Source organism: Schistocerca cancellata, chromosome 2 (assembly GCF_023864275.1).
Source record: "Schistocerca cancellata isolate TAMUIC-IGC-003103 chromosome 2, iqSchCanc2.1, whole genome shotgun sequence".
In the NCBI taxonomy this organism is placed as follows: domain Eukaryota; kingdom Metazoa; phylum Arthropoda; class Insecta; order Orthoptera; family Acrididae; genus Schistocerca; species Schistocerca cancellata.
In genome coordinates this window covers 537,933,488-537,955,783 of record NC_064627.1, presented here as the reverse complement: position 1 = coordinate 537,955,783, position 22,296 = coordinate 537,933,488, and the positions used below count along the sequence as shown (strand labels likewise).

Here is a 22,296-nt window from a genome sequence, read left to right as displayed (position 1 = left end):
CCAATGAGATTATGGTCAGAGTCCACATCTGCCCCTGGACATGTCTTACAATTTAAAACCTGGTTCCTGAATCTCTGTCTTACCATTTTATAATCCATCTGTAACCTGTCAGTATCTCCAGGCTTCTTCCATGTATACAATCTTCTTTTATGATTCTTGAACAAAGTGTTAGCTATGATTAAGTTATGCTCTGTGCAAAATTCTACCAGGCGGCTTCCTCTTTCATTTCTTAGCCCCAATCCATATTCACCTACTACGTTTCCTTCTCTCCCTTTTCCTACTACCGAATTCCAGTCACCCATGACTATTAAATTTTCGTCTCCCTTCACTATCTGAATAATTTCTTTTATTTCATCATACATTTCTTCAGTTTCTTCGTCATCTGCAGAGCTAGTTGGCATATGAACTTGTGCTACTGTAGTAGGCGTGGGCTTCGTGTCTATCTTGGCCACAATAATGCGTTCACTGTGCTGTTTGTAGTAGTTTACCCGCACTCCTATTTTTTTATTCATTATTAAACCGACTCCTGCATTACCCCAATTTGATTTTGTGTTTGTAACCCTGTATTCGCCTGACCAAAAGTCTTGTTCCTCCTGTCACCGAATTTCACTAATTCCTACTATATCTAACTTTAACCTATCCATTTCCCTATTTAAATTTTCTAACCTACATGTTCGATTGAGGGATCTGACATTCCATGTTCAAGAAAAGTATAAGCGTAACAAAATGGAACCCTACAGCCGTCATTTCGATGTTATTTGTTATATGGCTACCAGTTTCGGTGCTTCACTGCACCATCTTCAGGTCGTAACTGATGCTGTGGGGGGGGGGGGGGGGGGCGGGGGAAGGTTAACTCTGTATACACGGTTCATCAGTGGCTAACGTCTATAAACTAATTTTAGCAGACTACCTGCGAGAACGATGTTGTGCCTCCAACCTTCAACTACCAACCAATTGTAGATTGAAGACACAACATCGTTGTCTGCCAAAACCAGTTTTTAGATGTTGGCCACTAATGAATCATGTACACGATTAGTGTTAACCCCTTCAGCGTCAGTTAAGGTCTGAAGATGGTGCGCAGAAACACCGAAACTGGGAACCACATAACACCGTAAGGACGACTCTAGGTGTTCCATTTTATTACGTAGGTGAATGGCCCAAGTCCCTCCATCCTCCAATCACAAGGATGGGCATACGAAAACTATAATCAACGTAGTACAAGGTGACACAAAAGTCCGTTAACATTTGAAGATGTATATAGAGAGGTAGGTAGAAAGGTAAAAATTGTCACAAATGCCTGAAATGAAGTGGGCTTTCATTGAACCAAGAAACGAGTGCAGAAACTGGCCAACAAATGGCGCTGGACAGCAACATGGCACTGATGCAGCAAGAGAATCGGGTATAAAATGAGCTGTAGTCAGAGAGGGTGTCAGATCATCCTTAGCGTGGCTGATAAACACCTGCTGGAAGGTACCACTTTCACGCAGGATGGCGCCTTCACCCTGGATTGCAGGTGTTCGATTTTTTAAAGAAGTGTTCGGTATTTCAGCCATGTATTCGGTTATCGGTACCTTATTATGAATGGTTCGGTAATTTTAGAATTATTCCATTCAAATCACTAATTTAGATAGCTTATATGTCGCGACCCGAATACTGAAGTAAGCTTTGGAGCAATTATAAATTCGAACTTCTACGTCCACAAACTCGTTTTCCTGCAAATCTTTTTTAAACGGAGAAGAAACGCCGAACATAAAAGAAGTTATCAGAAGAATAATGACAGTTACCCGCACCAAAGCGTATGTGGAAGCAGTCTCAGCCACATAAATAATTTATGGTCTGACGCTAGAAACAAATTGAATGTCGATATGGTAAAAGCAGATGCAACATGCAACGACTTTCACCAAAAAATTAAAGGTAATAAAAATCTGTTGAAAGCTGAAACGAGCTGTAATAAATATAATTTGTAATATTTACTGAGTGTGTTATTGTGTTTACTCACAGCCACTAGCTCAGCAAATCCTTTGGCCAGAAAATGTTCGGTAATTTTGTCTGTTTACTGTGGCAACCCTGGCTCCATCCCATATTGCTACACGTGTGTAGGAGATCTCTTACGCAGTGTGTTTGGTGAGGATCGCGTGCTGAGCCGCCAGGTCCCCAGACCTCAGTCCGTGCGATTGTCGGTTGAGGAGTAAACTGAAGCCGCAAATCTACTGCGATCGTCCGACATCATTAGCGATGCTGAAAGACAACATCCAACGGCAGTTTCTCACCAGACTTACTGATATGCTGTACAATGCTGTTCACAACATTGTCCCTAGATTTGTTGTTCACAGCATTGTCCCTCGATTACAGGTAGGCTGTTGTTGATGAATGACGGCAGTCATGGTGAGCACTTGTTATAAAGAACACTATCTTCGCTAAAAATCAATTGCTGTGCTAATTTTTGCCTTTGTATGATGTGAAGCGCCATCGGTTGGTCATTTTGTACATTTTTTTGTTTCAATAAAACCTCATGTAAATTCAAGCAGGTGCATCAAATTTTACCTCTCTTCTCACAGCATTCCGTGAAGTATTGAATTTTCAAATATTACTGGTCTTTTGGGTTACCCTGTATTTAGAAGTAATTTTTAAGGTAGCATTTTTATTTGTTCATAACGAAATGCCCAAATACCAAAGTGGTACCAGTTCCTCTTCTCTTTTTTATGTTATGTTTGCTTCTCATCTTTCTTTATTTTGTAAATGTTATTTGTTGAATGCTATCTGATGAAGAAAACTGTGGTGTAGAAAACACACAGACTGTGTTTAAAGAATGGGAGGAATGCTATACAGGGGTGTATCACGATTAGAAAGGAAAACTGACGCCGATGAAAGTCTACTTTAATACGAGCAAAAACTTTCCAGAAGACATAGTTACGTTAACGTTGTGTTTGCGAGTTAATTATCAGTTTGTGTTTAGTATGAATTTACTGAAATGTAAACTTTTCGTTTAAGATCGCATGTAATTGGACTCTAACATCACCCGTGGCCCACGACTGGGTAATGTGGTACATGGATGAGTGTGCATCAGCACATTTTGCTAATCTAAGGCGCTAATATGGTCCAAGACTGGCAGATGGACCGGGACACCGTATCTTGGCCTCCAGGATCATCTGATCTCAATCGTCTGCGTTTTCTCCTGTCTGGGGTCTTCTAAAAAGTGAAGTGTACAGCAATAACTTTCGTACAGTTGCTATAGTCTTGTCAAGATTTACGAGTTGATGCGGGGATTGTTTGAAAGAATTTGTAACTGTCTGCATAGACGAGTACAGTATTGAATTCGAATGCGAGGACGACAGAAGTAACAGCCCCGTTAACAGGCACGAGCCGGCCGCGGTGGCCGAGCGGTTCTAGGCGCTTCAGTCCGGAACCAGGCGACTGCTACGGTCGCAGGTTCGAATCCAGCCTCGGGCGTGGATGTGTGTGATGTCCTTAGGTTAGTTAGGTTTAAGTAGTTCTAAGTTCTAGGGGACTGATGACCTCAGAAGTTAAGTCCCATAGTGCTCAGAGCCATTTGAGCCAAACAGGCACGAGTGTATAATAAATAATGTAATATTTATTGTGTTGAAGTAGAGTTGTGTTTCTTGTTAAGCAACGGCTTGTTTAATCTAAAAGTTTGCATTTCAAGTAGGTTTCTACTAACTAGAACAATGAAACTTCCTGGCAGATTAAAACTGTGTGCCCGACCGAGACTCGAACTCGGGACCTTTGCCTTTCGCGGGCAAGTGCTCTACCATCTGAGCTACCGAAGCACGACTCACGGCCGGTTCTCACAGCTTTACTTCTGCCAGTATCTCGTCTCCTACCTTCCAAACTTTACAGAAGCTCTCCTGCGAACCTTGCAGAACTGGCACTCCTGAAAGAAAGGATATAGCATGTCTCCGCTATATCCTTTCTTTCAGGAGTGCTAGTTCTGCAAGGTTCGCAGGAGAGCTTCTGTAAAGTTTGGAAGGTAGGAGACGAGATACTGGCAGAAGTAAAGCTGTGAGAACCGGCCGTGAGTCGTGCTTCGGTAGCTCAGATGGTAGAGCACTTGCCCGCGAAAGGCAAAGGTCCCGAGTTCGAGTCTCGGTCGGGCACACAGTTTTAATCTGCCAGGAAGTTTCATATCAGCGCACACTCCGCTGCAGAGTGAAAATCTCATTCTGGGAACTAGAACAATATTTACCACCGTAGTGGGTGGGGAGTCGTAACCACTCGTTCACAGTTTTCTCGCAAACGGCTTTTTGCGGACTCATGTCTTGCTTCTTTTATTGTACAGGGTGTATCAAAAAGATTCGTCCGAAACTAATAAACATATGCAATGAATTTTGTTTTTTGATGAACGGCAAACTCAAAAAGTTTTTTTTTCTTTTCATACCTTTTCATAGGTGTTCAATATCCCCCCCTTGAGATGACGGCACGTGTCAATGTGGTATTTAAACTGTTCCGACACTGCAGCGACCATGTCTTGAGCTACAGCTTCCACAGCTACTGTTATGTGATGTCTCATTTGATTCATTGTTGTTGGTAACGGAGACACATAAACAGAGTCTTTTATAAACCCCCACGGGAAATAATCACATACAGTAAGGCAGACTCATTCGGTCCAGTGCGACCGATCCATCGTTCAATAATTCTTCGATTTAAAAAAAACCACACTTCCAGATGCCAGTTCAAATGGTTCAAATGGCTCTGAGCACTATGGGACTTAACATCTATGGTCATCAGTCCCATAGAACTTAGAACTACTGAAACCTAACTAACCTAGGGACAGCACACAACACCCAGTCATCACCAGATGCCAGTGTGGCGGTGCCCATCCTGTTGGTAAATCAAGTCGTTCGAATCAGTTCTGGAACATATTGAGATATGTGCTTCCTGTAACAGTGTTCTCGGCAAAGAAAAGTCGACCATACATCTTTTCCCGTGAAACTACACAAAACACATTAAATTTTGGAGAGTCGCTCTCATGCTGTACAGCTTCATGTGGTTGTCTCGTATCTCATATTCTCACATTATAACGGTTCACCTTTCCATTTAAATGTAATGTTGCCTCGTCATTAAACACTAAGCGTGGAAGAAACCTCTCATCCTCCATCTTACCAAGAGCGAAATTACAGAACTCCACACGCTGTTGTTTGTCACCTTCACGAAGAGCTTGTAGCAGCTGAATTTTGGAAGCTTTCATTTGTAAACGTCGATGCGACACACACCAGACGGACATCGCGGGCGTGCTGAGCTGTCGAGCTGCACGGCGAACGGATTTCAGCGGACTCCTTGTGAAACTATGGCGGATGCTTTCGACATCTGTATCAGACACTCGGGGACGGCCTGGATATTTGCCTTTACACGAAATACCAGTTTCTCGGAATTGTTCATGCTGTCGTCTAATGCTCTGTACTGTAAGAGGATCCACATCATACCTAATACGAAAATCACGCTAAACAGTTATTACTGACCCGCACTGCGCAAAACGTAGAACACAAAACGCTTCTGTTGTCCCGACACCATTTTTACCAGAACTGAAGTGGGCGCACACTCCTGCTACCTAGAGGGAACCATACAAAACTCGAGAGTCTGTTCTTTCCCGCAGTACGTTGTTCATTCACATATTGCAAATAAGATAATAGTTATGATTATTTATAAATCAGATGATTCATTTTGATACACCCTGTATATTTACACCTGTCTTGTTTTTCACTATTAAAGAGATCTGGACCAAGAATACTACGCAAATTATTCCTTTTTCTCCTTGTGTACTAAAGTAGTAGAAGACACCCTCTTCGAAAAGACATATGTACACTCCTGGAAATGGAAAGAAGAACACATTGACACCGGTGTGTCAGACCCACCATACTTGCTCCGGACACTGCGAGAGGGCTGTACAAGCAATGATCACACGCACGGCACAGCGGACACACCAGGAACCGCGGTGTTGGCCGTCGAATGGCGCTAGCTGCGCAGCATTTGTGCACCGCCGCCGTCAGTGTCAGCCAGTTTGCCGTGGCATACGGAGCTCCATCGCAGTCTTTAACACTGGTAGCATGCCGCGACAGCGTGGACGTGAACCGTATGTGCAGTTGACGGACTTTGAGCGAGGGCGTATAGTGGGCATGCGGGAGGCCGGGTGGACGTACCGCCGAATTGCTCAACACGTGGGGCGTGAGGTCTCCACAGTACATCGATGTTGTCGCCAGTGGTCGGCGGAAGGTGCACGTGCCCGTCGACCTGGGACCGGACCGCAGCGACGCACGGATGCACGCCAAGACCGTAGGATCCTACGCAGTGCCGTAGGGGACCGCACCGCCACTTTCCAGCAAATTAGGGACACTGTTACTCCTGGGGTATCGGCGAGGACCATTCGCAACCGTCTCCATGAAGCTGGGCTACGGTCCCGCACACCGTTAGGCCGTCTTCCGCTCACGCCCCAACATCGTGCAGCCCGCCTCCAGTGGTGTCGCGACAGGCGTGAATGGAGGGACGAATGGAGACGAACTTTTCAGTAATTCCACATGTAATACGGCTCAGTTAAAAATGAATATAGCGATTACGAACAGTTAAAACTACTTTATGCATAGCGTCACATCGTCAATAATTACAGAGGATGCAAAAGTAAGTTGAAAACTTCGAATGCGACTGTGCGAGGCCAACACAAAAATTGCACGCTCCAGTTTCCTTCACTGAGCTGAGTGCTTCAACAACCAAATGTGGACGAGGTAAAGGGAACTATTGATACCACAGCTTGATACGGATTTCTCCTTTGCCGAAAAAAATTCTAGGACTGAAAATGCTCATTTATAATGCGTTCTCGTCTGTGACTCCTCATTCAAATGTATGGTGTGAAATGTATTATCTCTTAATTCTTCACCCATGACCAAAAGGAGTCATACAGAACTTCTGTACAGTTTGGAAAAAATTTAAACTTTATTCTACATTCCTTGCAATTTTTTATCAATGTCAGGTTACGGTACTGGAGCTTCCTTATCTGAAACGTGCGCCACATAGCGTTTGTTATCAATATTGTTGCGTGGGGTTGTGCGGCATTCGAAACAGTGGGACCTGACGTTTTTTAAGGTCAGTTTAGTAGCGACCATGCAATGGACGGGAGAGGAGCGCGTGAACGTGGCGACGACTTACTTTTCCAATGGCCGTTCGGTCATTGCAAACCAGCGTGCACTCAGGGAAAAGTTTAATATCACCCCTGCTGGCTGTGTTCCTAATCGAAAGTTATGCGGTTGGACACTTTAAGGCATACTGGTAGTGTGCAGAAATAGAAACCATGACCTTCGAGAGCCACCAGGACACGGCAAAACGATGAAGTATGGCTGGCGATTTTGAATTCCCCCAAGCGATCTGAATGCAAACTTGCAACTGCTCTTGCAATTGCTCATAACATAGTGAGACGAATTCTTCATAAAGACTTAAAATTTCATCCATACGAACTGGCTCTAGTACACAGCCTTAACCCACACAATTCTGTTCCTCGAAAAAAAACCCATGTGAAGCCTTGATCGAAAATCTGCCTCATGACACCCTTGTTGTCTGGATGCGAGAGTAAACAGAACTTGCGATATTAGAATGGCACGAAGCGCAGAGAACTTCACGAGCAACCTCTGCACACAGTACGTGATACTGTTAGGTGTGCATTATCCAAAATTGGCATTACTCGCCCACGGTTTTCTCGAAGAGAACGATACGGCAGTTAGATAGCTTCTGAGCTTTATGTCCTGATGATTGAGCTTTTTTTTTTCTTCCCGAACTTCAAGAAATAGATGTGGAGGATGTCTAATTCCAAGAAGACGGCACCACGGCTCACACGGCACAGACGTCAATGTCTCTCTTGCGCAAACACTTCCCCGACCATCTCATGTTTTTGAGGGGCGATATTCGACGGCTGTCACGCTCGCCATATTTAGCCCCGTACGACTTTTTCTTATGGGATCATCTCAAATCCTTGGTGTATCGTTATCGTCCTCGGACCATGGATGAGCTGCGGAACAGTTCAAAATGAATATAGCGATTACGAACAGTTAAAAAAAATTTAATGCGTAGCATTATATCGATAGGAATTACAGAGAATGCAAAATAAAGTAGAAAAGTTTGATCGTGACTATGCGAGTTCAGCACAAAATTTGCACGCTCCAGTTTCGTTCACTGAACTGAGTGTTGTAACAAACATACCTGGACGTGTTAAAGCAACTGATGATACCACAGATTGATGTCCGCAGCTCGTGGTCTAGTGTCGAGCCGGCACAGTAGCTCAGCGTGTTCGGTCAGAGGGCTGGCTGCTGCCCTCTCCAATAAAAAAAAAAAACTGAGTAAAGGAATCGACAATCAAATTGAATGGATGTCATGTGACGCCCGTCAAGACGCTGTTTCTGGATCACGTGGTCCCGGGTTCGATTCCCAACCGGGTTGGGGATCTTTTTTCTGCCCGGGGACTGGGTGTTTGTGTTGTCTTCATTACTTCATCATCATCATTCGTGACAGTGGCTAGATTGGATTGTGTAAAAAATTGGAATGTGTAAAAATTGGGACTTGGTACCTTCGCTGATGTCCACGCAGTTGAACGCCCAACATACCAAACGTCATTGTCATCACCACACATTGATGCGGATTCTTCCATTGCCGAAAACGATTCCAGAATTCAAAATGTGCATTTGTAATGTGACCGGTGCATAAAAAAAGTCCTTCCTTTTGCACTATTTGTATCTCTATCCATTAAATAGTTATACCCGGTTGTAGTAATTATATTCTTTTTGAATTGTCCTGTTTGGGGAACACGTTTCCAAAGCTGGCTACATCGTTCCATAGATTTCGTGTTTGTTTTGAATATAGTCAGAGAGAGTCCCTTTAGTCAGCCATAGTGCCAGTAGTGTCAGTGTCGTCGTAGCTGCCGTCTGCTTCACGTCTGCTGTGCAGCGAGCTACCTTAATTTAAGTATTACCTGTATTTTTCTTACTTGTCACTTCTTCTTCCATGTGTTTTTTGCTTTTAGGAAGCTTTAATTGTCGAGTGCTATTAATAGTTCCATAGATTTCGTGTTTGTTTTGAATACAGTCAGAGAGAGTCCCTTTAGTCAACCATAGTGCCAGTAGTGCTAGTGTTTGTTTTCAATACAGTCCAGAGACAGGTAGTGCTATTTTCATTGTTTTCTACAAGAAGTGGCTAGCAACCACAGTTTAGCCACCTTTAGTGAATTAGCAGTCTAGTTAAAGGTTGATTAACTCTCTTCAGTAAATTGATTCCTTAGGATGGATAGGATGTGTGACTGCTGTGTACGGACGCAGGAGGAGCTGGCCACTGTTAGCGAACAGCTGAGCGTGTTGATGGCCGCGGTCAGCCGTCTTCAGGCTGCTGCCTCGGAGTGTAGCGGCAGTGGGGAGTCTGGTGTGTCGCAAGGTACACCCCAGGTGTTGCATGCTTCACCCACTGTCCCTGCTGTCGAGACATCTTCGCGGGTACCGGGCGCGGTTGGGCCACCCTCTCCCCAAGGGGAGTGGCGGGTTCAGCGGCGTTCGCGGCGCACGGGGCGGAGGGCCAATGTGGAGGCTGGCCGTGTGGCATCGCCCGCTCTGCCTGTGAGTGGACATGTGGCTGCTCCTTCAGCAAGGTCCGAGCAGGCACACGGGGGGAGGGGTTTATTAGTTATTGGGAGCTCCAACGTTAGACGGGTCATGGAGCCCCTTAGGGAAATAGCGGGAAGGTCGGGGAAGAAGGCCAGTGTTCACTCTGTCTGCTTGCCGGGGGGTCTCATCCGAGATGTGGAGGAGGCCCTACCGGCGGCGATAGAGAGCACTGGGTGCACCCGACTGCAAATTGTTGCTCATGTCGCCACCAATGATTCCTGCCGTCTGGGTTCAGAGGTCATCCTCAGTTCGTACAGGCGGTTGGCGGAATTGGTGAAGGCGGAAAGCCTCGCTCGTGGGGTGGAATCAGAGCTAAGTATTTGTAGTATCGTTCCCAGAACCGATCGCGGTCCTCTGGTTTGGAGCCGAGTGGAAGGCTTAAACCAGAGGCTCAGACGATTCTGCGGACATCTGGGGTGCAAATTTCTCGACCTCCGCTATCGGGTGGAGAAATGTAGGGTCCCCCTGAATAGGTCAGGCGTGCACTACACGCCGGAAGCGGCTACAAGGGTAGCGGAGTACGTGTGTAGTGCACATGGGGTTTTTTAGGTTAGAGAATCCCCTCCCTAGGCCCGACAAGACGCCTTCTGAGACGCGGCAAGGTAGGAGTAGGCAAAATGCAACAGGGAATAACAATATTAATGTGCTAATAGTAAACTGCAGGAGCGTCTATAGAAAGGACCCATAACTGCTCTCATTAATAAACGGTCACAACGCCCATATAGTACTAGGGACAGAAAGTTGGCTGAAACCAGACGTAAACAGTAATGAAATCCTAAACTCAGATTGGAATGTATACCGCAGAGACAGGCTGGACAGTGAAGGGGGGGGGGGGGCGTGTTTATAGCGATAAGAAGTGCAATAGTATCGAAGGAAATTGACGGAGATCCGAAATGTGAAATGATTCGGGTGAAGGTCACGGTTAAAGCAGGCTCAGACATGATAATTGGATGTCTCTATAGGCCCCCTGGCTCAGCAGCTGTTGTGGCTGAGCACCTGAAGGATAATTTGGAAGATATTTCGAGTAGATTTCCCCACCATGTTATAGTTCTGGGTGGAGATTTTAATTTGCCGGATATAGACTGGGAGACTCAAACGTTCATAACGGGTGGCAGGGACAAAGAATCCAGTGCAGTTTTTTTAAGTGCTTTATCTGAAAACTACCTTGAGCAGTTAAACAGAGAACCGACTCGTGGCGATAACATATTAGACCTTCTGGTGACAAACAGACCCGAACTATTTAAAAAAGTTAACGCAGAACAGGGAATCAGCGATCATAAAGCGGTTACGGCATCGATGATTTCAGCCGTAAATAGAAATATTAAAAAGGGTAGGAAGATTTTTCTGTTTAGAAAAAGTGACAAAAAGCAGATTTCAGAGTACCTGTTGGCTCAACACAAAAGTTTTGTCTCAAGTACAGATAGTGTTGAGGATCAGTGGACAAAGTTCAAAACCATCGTACGTTATGCGTTAGATGAGTATGTGCCAAGCAAGATCGTAAGAGATGGAAAAGAGCCACCGTGGTACAACAACCGAGTTAGAAAACTGCTGCGGAAGCAAAGGGAACTTCACAGCAAACATAAACATAGCCAAAGCCTTGCAGACAAACAAAAATTACGCGAAGCGAAATATAGTGTGAGGAGGGCTATGCGAAAGGCGTTCAATGAATTCGAAAGTAAAGTTCTATGTACTGACTTGGCAGAAAATCCTAAGAAATTTTGGTCTTATGTCAAAGCGGTAGGTGGATCAAAACAAAATGTCCAGACACTCTGTGACCAAAATGGTACAGAAACAGAGGATGACAGACTAAAGGCCGAAATATTGAATGTCTTTTTCCAAAGTTGTTTCACAGAGGAAGACTACACTGTAGTTCCTTCTCTAGAAAGGCCTCTGGACCTGATGGGATACCAGTCCGATTTTACACAGAGTACGCGAAGGAACTTGCCCCCCTTCTTGCAGCGGTGTACCGTAGGTCTCTAGAAGAGCGTAGCGTTCCAAAGGATTGGAAAAGGGCACAGGTCATCCCCGTTTTCAAGAAGGGACGTCGAACAGATGTGCAGAACTATAGACCTATATCTCTAACGTCGATCAGTTGTAGAATTTTGGAACACGTATTGTGTTCGAGTATAATGACTTTTCTGGAGACTAGAAATCTACTCTGTAGGAATCAGCATGGGTTTCGAAAAAGACGGTCATGTGAAACCCAGCTCGCGCTATTCGTCCACGAGACTCAGAGGGCCACAGACACGGGTTCACAGGTAGATGCCGTGTTTCTTGACTTCCGCAAGGCGTTCGTTACGGTTCCCCACAGTCGTTTAATGAACAAAGTAAGAGCATATGGACTATCAGACCAATTGTGTGATTGGATTGAGGAGTTCCTAGATAACAGGACGCAGCATGTCATTCTCAATGGAGAGAAGTCTTCCGAAGTAAGAGTGAATTCAGGTGTGCCGCAGGGGAGTGTCATAGGACCGTTGCTATTCACAATATACATAAATGACTTTGTGGATGACATCGGAAGTTCACTGAGGCTTTTTGCAGATGATGCTGTGGTGTATCGAGAAGTTGTAACAATGGAAAATTGTACTGAAATGCAGGAGGATCTGCAGCGAATTGACGCATGGTGCAGGGAATGGCAATTGAATCTCGATGTAGACAAGTGTAATGTGCTGCGAATACACAGAAAGATAGATCCTTTATCATTTAGCTACAAAATAGCAGGTCAGTAGCTGGAAGCAGTTAATACCATAAATTATCTGGGAGTACGCATTAGGAGTGATTTAAAATGGAATGATCATATAATGTTGATCGTCGGTAAAGCAGATGCCAGACTGAGATTCATTGGAAGAATCCTAAGGAAATGCAATCCGAAAACAAAGGAAGTAGGTTACAGTACGCTTGTTCGCCCACTGCTTGAATACTGCTCAGCAGTGTGGGATCCGTACCAGATAGGGTTGATAGAAGATATGGAGAAGATCCAACGGAGAGCAGCGCGCTTCTTTACAGGATCATTTAGTAATCGCGAAAGCTTTACGGAGATGATAGATAAACTCCAGTGGAAGACTCTGCAGGAGAGACGCTCAGTAGCTCGGTACGGGCTTTTGTCAAAGTTTCGAGAACATACGTTCACCGAAGAGTCAAGCAGTATATTGCTCCCTCCTACGTATATCTCGCGAAGAGACCATGAGGATAAAATCAGAGAGATTAGAGCCCACACAGAGGCATACCGACTATCCTTCTTTCCACGAACAATACGAGACTGGAATAGAAGGGAGAACCGATAGAGATACTCAAGGTCCCCTCCGCCACACACCGTCAGGTGGCTTGCGGAGTATGGATGTAGATGTAGATGTAGATGTAAAACGGGCATCTGTTTTCACGTCAGATGACCAGTCTCCAGGATAACACAATCTCTTTGTTTCTGCTTTGTGACTCGTACTGTTAGTTCAGTGCAAGAGTGGCGCGATTCGATCAATGAATTTTTAAAAAGAAGAAATTTCCAGGAAGATAAACAAACAGAATAATGGCAGTTTTTTTATATGCTGACAGTGCTACCAGAAGTAGCAAGTTTGTGTTGGGGGGGAGGAGGGAGGGGGGGGAGAACATGCTGCAAGACGCTCCATGAATAATATGAATAGAGGAGTTACATTCCAAATGATGTTGTTTGCACTCCCATTCTGATTCTGTGTACAACCATCAAGACATTTCTTCAATAGTTCAAAATCAGACACAGCTCTGAAAATTGAATTTACGATACATAAGACAATTTTCAGTAGACTGTGGTTATTTGTATAAACATGCTCTGGTTCTTGGTATATTGCATTTGTACTGTCTGATCGTTTTGGACATAATCCATGTAAAGGTTCAAGATCTGTAGACACAATCTAACCTCACTTTGTGTTATATCACGGTACTGCCTCGCAAATAAAGAAAATAGTGATGTGCTCTGGAGAATAAATACGTGATCAGTGCCATGTTGTTCGTAGGGACAGGTAGAAGAACCCTGAGAGGAATCAAAGATTTGAAGAGGCACATCCGAAAAAGTATCAAAGTTGTTAAAAGAAACAGTGCTGATGAGTTGCTCAGAGATTCAAAAATCCTTCCTGGGAACCAGGACTTCATTCAGACATCGTTTCAAGCAAATGAGGCTTTCGCCGTATAAGAATTTTCAAGTGCGCTGTTAAAGATAGAGAGAAAAAGTTTTCCATGTTTGTACAGCACATCAGCTTACACATTTAATCATACCATTTTCTTTACATGTAAAAAATAAAAGACCAGTACCAAGAAAAGTTGGTGAAAAAGTTGTTTTAATTTTTCAAATTACAAAATCATTATTATCAGAATAATAATCACCACTGTATTGATATCCCTCTGACGAAATGTGTCAAACATACAAGGGGCATTCATTAACTAATGCAACACATTTTTTTCCGAAAGCATGCTGGTTTTATTCAGTACGCCATATTATTCCCAACTGTTTTGGCTACATAGCCCTATTTCTCAACATAATCTTCGTTCAGTGTGACGGCCTCACGCCACCTTAATGGGAGGGCCGGTGTGCCCGAATAGTGCCACTCTATCGGTCGACGTGGGAGCCACATCTTGTTGCATCTATAATCTCTCCATCATCCACGTACTGCTTCTGGCGACTGTGTCTTTCATCGAGCTAAACAAATGGAAGTCGATCATCTGGAGTGAGAGTGTCCGCACACTCCGACATTCCAGCAGTCACAGCTGTGTTCAGCCGGGAGTCATTCTGGTGATCAGACAGATTTGCACGATCGTTACGATGATGACAGACGCTTTGCCCAACAACTTACGTGCTTTTGTTCACAGCCAGGTCTCAGGAGACAACCTGCAATCGCCAATGAATATCTGCGATGCTCTGGTTTTCCGCCAAAAGAAACTCACTGACAGCTCTCTGCTTGGAACGCACCTCTGTTACAGGCGCCATTTTGAAGCCTACATAATTATAGCGCCGCCATGTAACAACCTTAAGGGCTGAAGCGAGAATATTTCACGATGTCCCAGGACAAATTCCACATTTTTTCAACAGAAACTGGCCACAAAAAAATGTGTTCCATTACTTATTGGACACCCCTCGTATCTTCCATGCTACTCCAGGAAATGAAACTTCCTGGCAGATTAAAACTGTGTGCCGGACCGAGACTCGAACTCGGGACCTTTGCCTTTCGCGGGCAAGTGCTCTACCAACTGATCTACCCAAGCACGACTCACGCCCCGTCCTCACAGCTTTACTTCTTCCAGTATCTCGTCTCCTACCTTCCAAACTTTACAGAAGCTCTCCTGCGAACCTTGCAGAACGAGCACTCCTGAAAGAAAGGAGTCTCGGTCCGGCACACAGTTTTAATCAGCCAGGAAGTTTCACATCAGCGAACACTCCGCTGCAGAGTGAAAATCTCATTCTGGAAACTTTCCCCAGGCTGTGGCCAAGCCATGTCTCCACAATATCCTTTCTTTCAGAAGTGCTAGTTCTGTAAGGTTTGCAGGAGAGCTTCTGTAAGGTTTGGAAGGTGGGAGACGGGGTACTGGCAGAAGTGAAGCTGTGAGGACGGGGCGTGAGTCGTGCTTGGGTAGCTCAGTTGGTAGACCACTTGCCCGCGAAAGGCAAAGGTCCCGAGTTCGAGTCTCGGTCCAGCACACAGTTTTAATCTTCCAGGAAGTTTCATATCAGCGCACACTCCGCTGCAGAGTGAAAATCTCAGTCTGGAAATACTCCACGAAATACATCTTTAGGTGCATATGATGTAACAGAAAATGTTCCTCAGTTTAAAATGACAGGTACAGGAGGGCAAGGAAGGAAGTAATTGGCCAACGTAACTCCTTGCTATTGAGTGATAGAATTTCAAAGAAAACAAAGGTCTTGCTGTACATGTCTATCATAGAAGCACTACATATGGCGCCATTCCCGCTCACGCTGCGGTGAGTAACGCATAGCCGATTGTCGCTGTTGCTACTCGAGATGTCGGGACGCGGAAGGGGACGCAAAGCTGCTGCCTTGGCGGAGTTGCTGCTCACGCTAGCAGGAACGTCCGGGAAGAAGAAGAGGAAGACTGCAGCGCAGTGCTTTCGCTGCCAAAAGCTTGGCCACGTCGCCAAGCACTGCAGCGGAGCAGTCGCGTGCTTGAAGTGTGCGCAAGCACACGACACACGTGACTGCAAGAAGCAGAAGGACGCCCCCTGTACCTGCGCCAACTGCGGCGGCGCACACGCGGCCAACGCCCGTTCCTGCGCCTACAGAAGAAACTGGCGCGGACCGGAGAAGAAGACGCAGAAGCAAGTGACCACCACACACGAAGAGGTGGTCACTTGCACAGAAGACGTCGTCACCAGGCGCCTTAACGACGCCGTACAAGACGCCATGTCCGCCTTCAAATCCGCCATGGCGGAAGAGAGGGCGGCCATGCTGGCGGAACTGGGCGAGGCTCGGCGTCGGATTGCTGAGCTGACGCAGGAGCTTCGCTCAGCCAAAGCAGCTTCCGCCACAACAGTCGACACCGCCACCTAGGCGACTCCTCCACGGGAGGATTTCGCGACGGTGGCCACGCAGACCGACGTGCCTGCCGAAGGGGAGGCAACACAGCCCAAGACGGACACCGAAGCAGCAGCGCAAAAAGAAGAGTGGGAAGAAGTCCCATTCCTCCCGCTTCCAGACATGTACAGCGCAAGCGCTGTAACAAAGAAGATCGCTGGCTCGCTTCGCGATGGTACATTCCCCCACCACGACAACCCTTATCCCTTCATTCCACCAAACCATCCTAAACCCCAACTCCCTCATCATCCACATGGGTATCCAGAAGGCCTTATTGGTCTTTCTAGGGAGGAATTCAATGTGATTGATTCCTACCCTATTTTCACACAGTTGCAAATGCGCTGCATCATCATCTCTCTGGTAAACGGAGAATATGATAAAGCAGGAATCCTTATGCACGGTATCCCAACCGAGGAAGAGCCCTCAGCAACAGCCAAGAAGAAGAAGAAAAATCGTCACACCGACAAGTACAGGATATATATGTCATCGGCACTCCTTGCCAGTCCAGAAATACCTACCAGTACAGAAAGAAGATTCGACAAGATTCCCAGGGTAGTAAAGGCCAAACGGCCACAAACTTCCAATAGAACATCCTCACAGTGAGGAAGTCACAAAAGGAGCAGCAGCAGCAACATATGGCGCCGAACAAGGAAGTTAACTAAAAAGTTGTCGCAACTCTAGATTGTAATGCGTCAGAAATAAAAGAATACGCAAAATTATAGTAGAAAAATACACTGTTCTCGATGCCGTAGATAGTAAAATATGCACATGGTATGACCACCTCCAATGAGTGATTGACAGCCGATGCCCAAAAAGTATCTATGAATGGACACCAGCTGAGCGAAGAAAAAGCTTGGATGCCAGGAAGTTTCAATGAGACGATAAATTCAAGGGGCCTTCAGGAATAAGGGTGGACAGACAGGAAAACGACGGAAGGTGAAAAGCTGCAGACGACGACCGTCGTAAAAAATGTCGCACATTAATATAGATACACGACAGTCCCGATCCTCCTAATTATGGTACACCCTGTACGAGGTGAGATCAAAAAAGTAACTGGAATTTTTGTTTTACTTAAAGAATTCTTATTCATTCGTCAGCATCAACTTTGTCCCCTTCAAAGTAACCACTCCCCCACCCCCTCCCAGATATAATATACTTGTGGTAGAGCTTTTCCCAATTTTAGAAGCACTTCTGGACCTCACTGTTTTTATTTCGTCAATCGCCTCAAAACGACGTCCTCTCAGGGTTCTCTTCAGCCTCAGACGTAGACGAAAGTCGCAGGGGACCAGCGAATACTGTGGCTGAGACAACAGAACTGTTTTGTTTTTTGCCAAAAAATCGCGAACAGGCATTGAGATGCGAGCGGGAGCGGTATCGTGATGCAATTTTCACCAGTGATTTTGCCACAACTTGGTCATTTTCTTCGGACTGCTTCACGCAGAAGATGCATAACTTCCAAGTAGTATTCCTTACCGACCGTACGACCACAAGGCAGGAACTCATGATGCATTATCCCATGCAACAGTGACCGATGACAACAGTGAGAAGAACCTTCACATGTGATCGAACTCGTCGATTTTTTTCGGTTTTTGCTCTTGAGGTAGTTTCCATTGGCATGATTGGGCCTCAGTTTCGACGCCCTTCCCGTATGCCCATGCTTCGTCATCTGTTATAACCTTCTTTAGAAGTTCTGGATCGTTGTCGGCTTCATTCATCGGTTGCTGAGCGATGTCTACGCGACGTCGTTTTTGGTCGAAATTCAACGATTTCGGAACAAACTTTGCTGCTACACGTTTCATGCCCAAAACGTCCGGAATAATTGCTTAGCTTGGGCCAAAGGATACGCCTACAATCATCACCAACGTCTCTCATGCTGATTTGGTGATTTTTCCAGAACCATTGTCTTTACGTCTTCCACATTGCCATCAGTAACTGACGTGCTAAGGCGTCCAGAGCGGTCATCGTCTTCAACGTCGTCTTGACCGTGTTTGAAACGCTTATACCTCTAGTAAAATCTTGTCTTACTCCTAACAGATTCGCTGTAAGTCCCAGTCAACATTTAGAGTGCGGTGCTGCACTTTATCCCAAGAAAAATTTAATGCAAAATTTTTACTCCATCTTTTTCGAAAGTAAAAATACGCTGAGCACCCAAAAACACTTTCCGACTGTCAACAACAAACTGAGTATCCAAATCAGCTGAAGATACTAACATACATCAGTAGCATGTGTACCACAAAGATAAAAAAAATATTGAAAATCGGTTGCATATTAAGCCCGCGAAATTAAACATTCCCGTTACTTTCTGGTAACATCTCGTATGAACATTAGGTTATGGTTGTGCCATAATATACAGAGGTGAAACAATTCATGGGATACCTCTTAATATCGTGTCGGACCTCCTTTTGCCCGGCGTAGTACAGCATCTCGACGTGGCATGGACTTAACAAGTCGTTGCAAGTTCCCTACAAAAAGACTGAGCTTTGCTGTCTCAATAGCCGTCCATAATTGCGAAACTACTGCCGGTACAGAATTTTGTGCACGAACTGCCCTCTCGATTACGTTCCAAAAATGTTCCAAGTGATTCATGTATGGTGATCGGAGTGGCCAAATTATTCGCCCGAATTGTTCAGAATGTTCTTCAAACGAATCGCGAATAACTGTGGCCCAGTGGCACTGCGCATTGCCCTCCATAAAAATTCCATTGTTGTTAGGGAACATGAAGCTACAAATGGTCTCCAAGCAGCCGGACATAACCAGGACCTAGTGCATTCCATGTCAACACAACCCACATAATTACGGGATCACCACCAGCTTCCACAGTGCCTTGTTGACAACCTGGGTCGACGGCTTCGTAGGGTTTGCGCCACACCCGAACCCTACACTCAGCTCTTACCGACTGAAATTGGGACTCACCTGACCAAGCCACAGTTTACCAGTCTTCGAGGGTCCAATCGATATAGCCACGAGCCTAGGAGAGGGGCTGTAGGCGATATCGTGCCATAAGCAAAGGCAATCGGGTCGGTCGAATTCTGACGTAGTCCATTAACGCCAAATTTCGCTCCGCCCTAATGGACACGTTCTTCGTACGTCCCACATTGATTTCTGCGGTTATTTCATGCAATGTTGCTTGTCTGTTAGCTCTGACAACTCTACGCAAACGCCGCTGCTCTCGGTCAGGGGTAATGCCTGAAATTTAGTATCCTCATCAAACCCTTGACACTGTGGATCTCAGAATACTGAATTCCTTAAGCGATTTTCTAAATCGAATGTACCGTACGTCTAGGTCCAACTACCATCCCGCGTTTAAAGTCTGTTAATTGCCGCCAGACACTGCCCTACTACCGCCATCTGTGTATGTGCATATCGCTATCCCATGGCTTTTGTCACCTCAGTATATTACAGTGATACACCGTATATATCTGATCCTCTCGTTATCAGTTATTAGGGGCGTCGACGCCCGAAATATAGACAGAACGGCGTCAGAGTGCAATAACTGACTGTGACTCACCGTTTCTGCGCGGTGCCCGGTGCGAATTGGACCCAGCCCACTTTGAAGTTGCGGAACATCAGCGACTCCCTGCAGCCACGGTTGTCCTCTCTGATGAACAACTTCAACAGGACGCAGTGAGTACTGCCCTTGGCCAGCTCCCGGCTGCTCACCGGCTCGGCCAGCTCCAGGACGGCGACGCCTCTGTTAAACGTAGACCGCGGTGGGAAGTGTTCGCATCGTATGTGTGTGCCCGACCACGAGCAGCCGTACAGGGATATCGTGGCCGCTGGGCGCGGCGGCGTGCAGTCGTCGATAGCGGAGGCGGCATCTCCCGCGGTGACTGCCGCCGCGAGCAAAAGCACAGGCAGCGCCAGCGCCGGCTGCATCAGCGCTCTGCCCCGCGGCCGCACGCGCACTGGCCAAAGTGCTGCGCTGCAGCAGATAGCGACAGTTTCCTCGCGGCGCCTCGGCCGCTCTATCGCATCTCGTGGTGGGGGACACCGTGTCCGCTGTGTCTGCCGCGACCCTAGCGTAACGACGTCCTCGAAATGAATTCGGATTTTTGACGTGGCGATCTGGGCCGCAATCACTGAGCACGGAAGTAAATGGCGGGGCCTTTCCCGTAGCGAAGGAACGGAGGGTGTGTACCCCGACCCCGCACTCGCTGGGCATCTACAGCGCGTAGTGCAGCACCAGTCTCACGGCTGTTTCCTCTGTGGCTGCTTATTTACTAACTGCCTCCTCTCGCCTTTCTATCGGGTTTGTTTTTAAATGAGCGAATAATTCCAATGATATAGGTAACTAAGATAATTCTCGTTACTGTTCCGTCTCAGCTGCACCTTTTTCATTGAATTACATGTTTAGATTATTCTGTATCATCTTCAGATCGAAACAGTTGCGTCAGCAACCCGTCTTGTCTATTCAGAACCACGTATGAGAGTACTCGCAGAGTATCGGCAGACTGGGAAGAAGAGAAATGCGAGGCAGCTCCACACTCCGCATGGCAGGGGGCAATAGCCGTGCGTGTGGCGCGTATGTGCTAACCTCGTAGCGGACAATCTCTGATACCTGAAGGACGCCAAAGGGTGTCCGGAGCCCCCCCCCCCCCCCCCCCACCTCCGCCACTGTCGCGTAAACGAAATATGTAGTGAAAGTGAGAGATACAACTGGTGATCAGAAAGTTTCTTATTTGAGAGCGATGCTGCAGCATACATGCAACGTAGTGCGACTCCGGAGCTAGTATACAGGGTGGTCCATTGATCGTGACCAGGCCAAATATGTCACGAAATAAGCGTCAAACGAAAAAACTACAAAGAACGAAACGTGTCTAGCTTGAAGGGGGAAACGAGATGGCGCTATGGTTGGCCCGCTAGATGGCGCTGCCATAGATCAAAGGGATATCAATGCGTTTTTTTTTTTAAATAGGAAGCCCCCTTTATAATTACATATTCGTGCAGTACGTTACGAAATATGAATGTTTTAATTGGACCACTTTTTTCGCTTTGTGATAGATGGCGCTGTAATAGTCACAAACATATGGCTCACAATTTTAGACGAACAGTTGGTAACAAGTAGGTTTTTTAAATTAAAATGCAGAACGTAGGTACGTTTGAACATTTTATTTCGGTTGTTCCAATGTGATACATGTACCTTTGTGAACTTATCATTTCTGAGAACACATGCTGTTACTGTGTGATTACCTGTAAATACCACATTAATCCAATAAATGCTCAAAATGATGTCCGTCAACCTCAATGCATTTGGCAATACGTGTAACGACATCCCTCTCAACAGCGAGTAGTTCGCCTTCCGTTATGTTCGCACATGCATTGACAATGCGCAGACGCATGTTGTCAGGCGTTGTCGGTGGATCACGATAGCAAATATCCTTCAACTTTCCCCACAGAAAGAAATCCGGGGACGCCAGATCCGGTGAACGTGCGGGCCATGGTATGGTGATTCGACGACCAATCCACCCGTCATGAAATATGGTATTCAATACCGCTTCAACCGAACGCGAGCTATGTGCCGGACATCCATCATGGTGGAAGTACATCGCCATTCTGTCATGCAGTGAAACACCTTGTAGTAACAACGGTAGAACATTACGTAGGAAATCAGCATACATTGCGCCATTTAGATTGCCATCGATAAAATGGGGGACAATTATCCGTCCTCCTATAATGCCGTACCATACATTAACACGCCAAGGTCGCTGATCTTCCACTTGTCGCAGCCATCGTGGATTTTCCGATGCCCAATAGTGAATAAAATGCGGTTTACGTTACCGCTGACGGTGGATGACGCTTCGTCGCTAAGTACAACGCGTGCAAAAAATCTGTCATCGTCCCCTAATTTCTCTTGTGCCCAGTGGCAGAACTGTACACGACCTTCAAAGTCGTCGCCATGCAATTCCTGGTGCATAGAAATATGGTACGGGTGCAATCGATGTTGATGTAGCATTCTCAACACCGACGATTTTGAGATTCCCTTGCGCAATTTGTCTGCTACTGATGTGCGGATTAGCCGCGACAGCAGCTAAAACACCTACTTGGGCATCATTACTTGTTGCAGGCCGTGGTTGACGTTTCACATGTGGCTGAACA

General features: G+C 46.0%; 1 protein-coding gene across 1 annotated transcript in view; it reads right to left on the bottom strand.

Annotated features, from left to right (window-relative positions):
* LOC126162090 (toll-like receptor 2) overlaps window positions 1–20,100 on the bottom strand; it is a 104,022-nt gene extending 83,922 nt beyond the window's left edge. The window contains exon 1 of the mRNA XM_049918368.1: window positions 19,709–20,100. Coding sequence (XP_049774325.1) covers window positions 19,709–20,076 — 368 coding nt within the window. The 5' untranslated portion in view covers window positions 20,077–20,100. The remainder of the gene's footprint in view (window positions 1–19,708) is intronic.
* Between the last annotated feature and the right edge of the window lie 2,196 nt (window positions 20,101–22,296).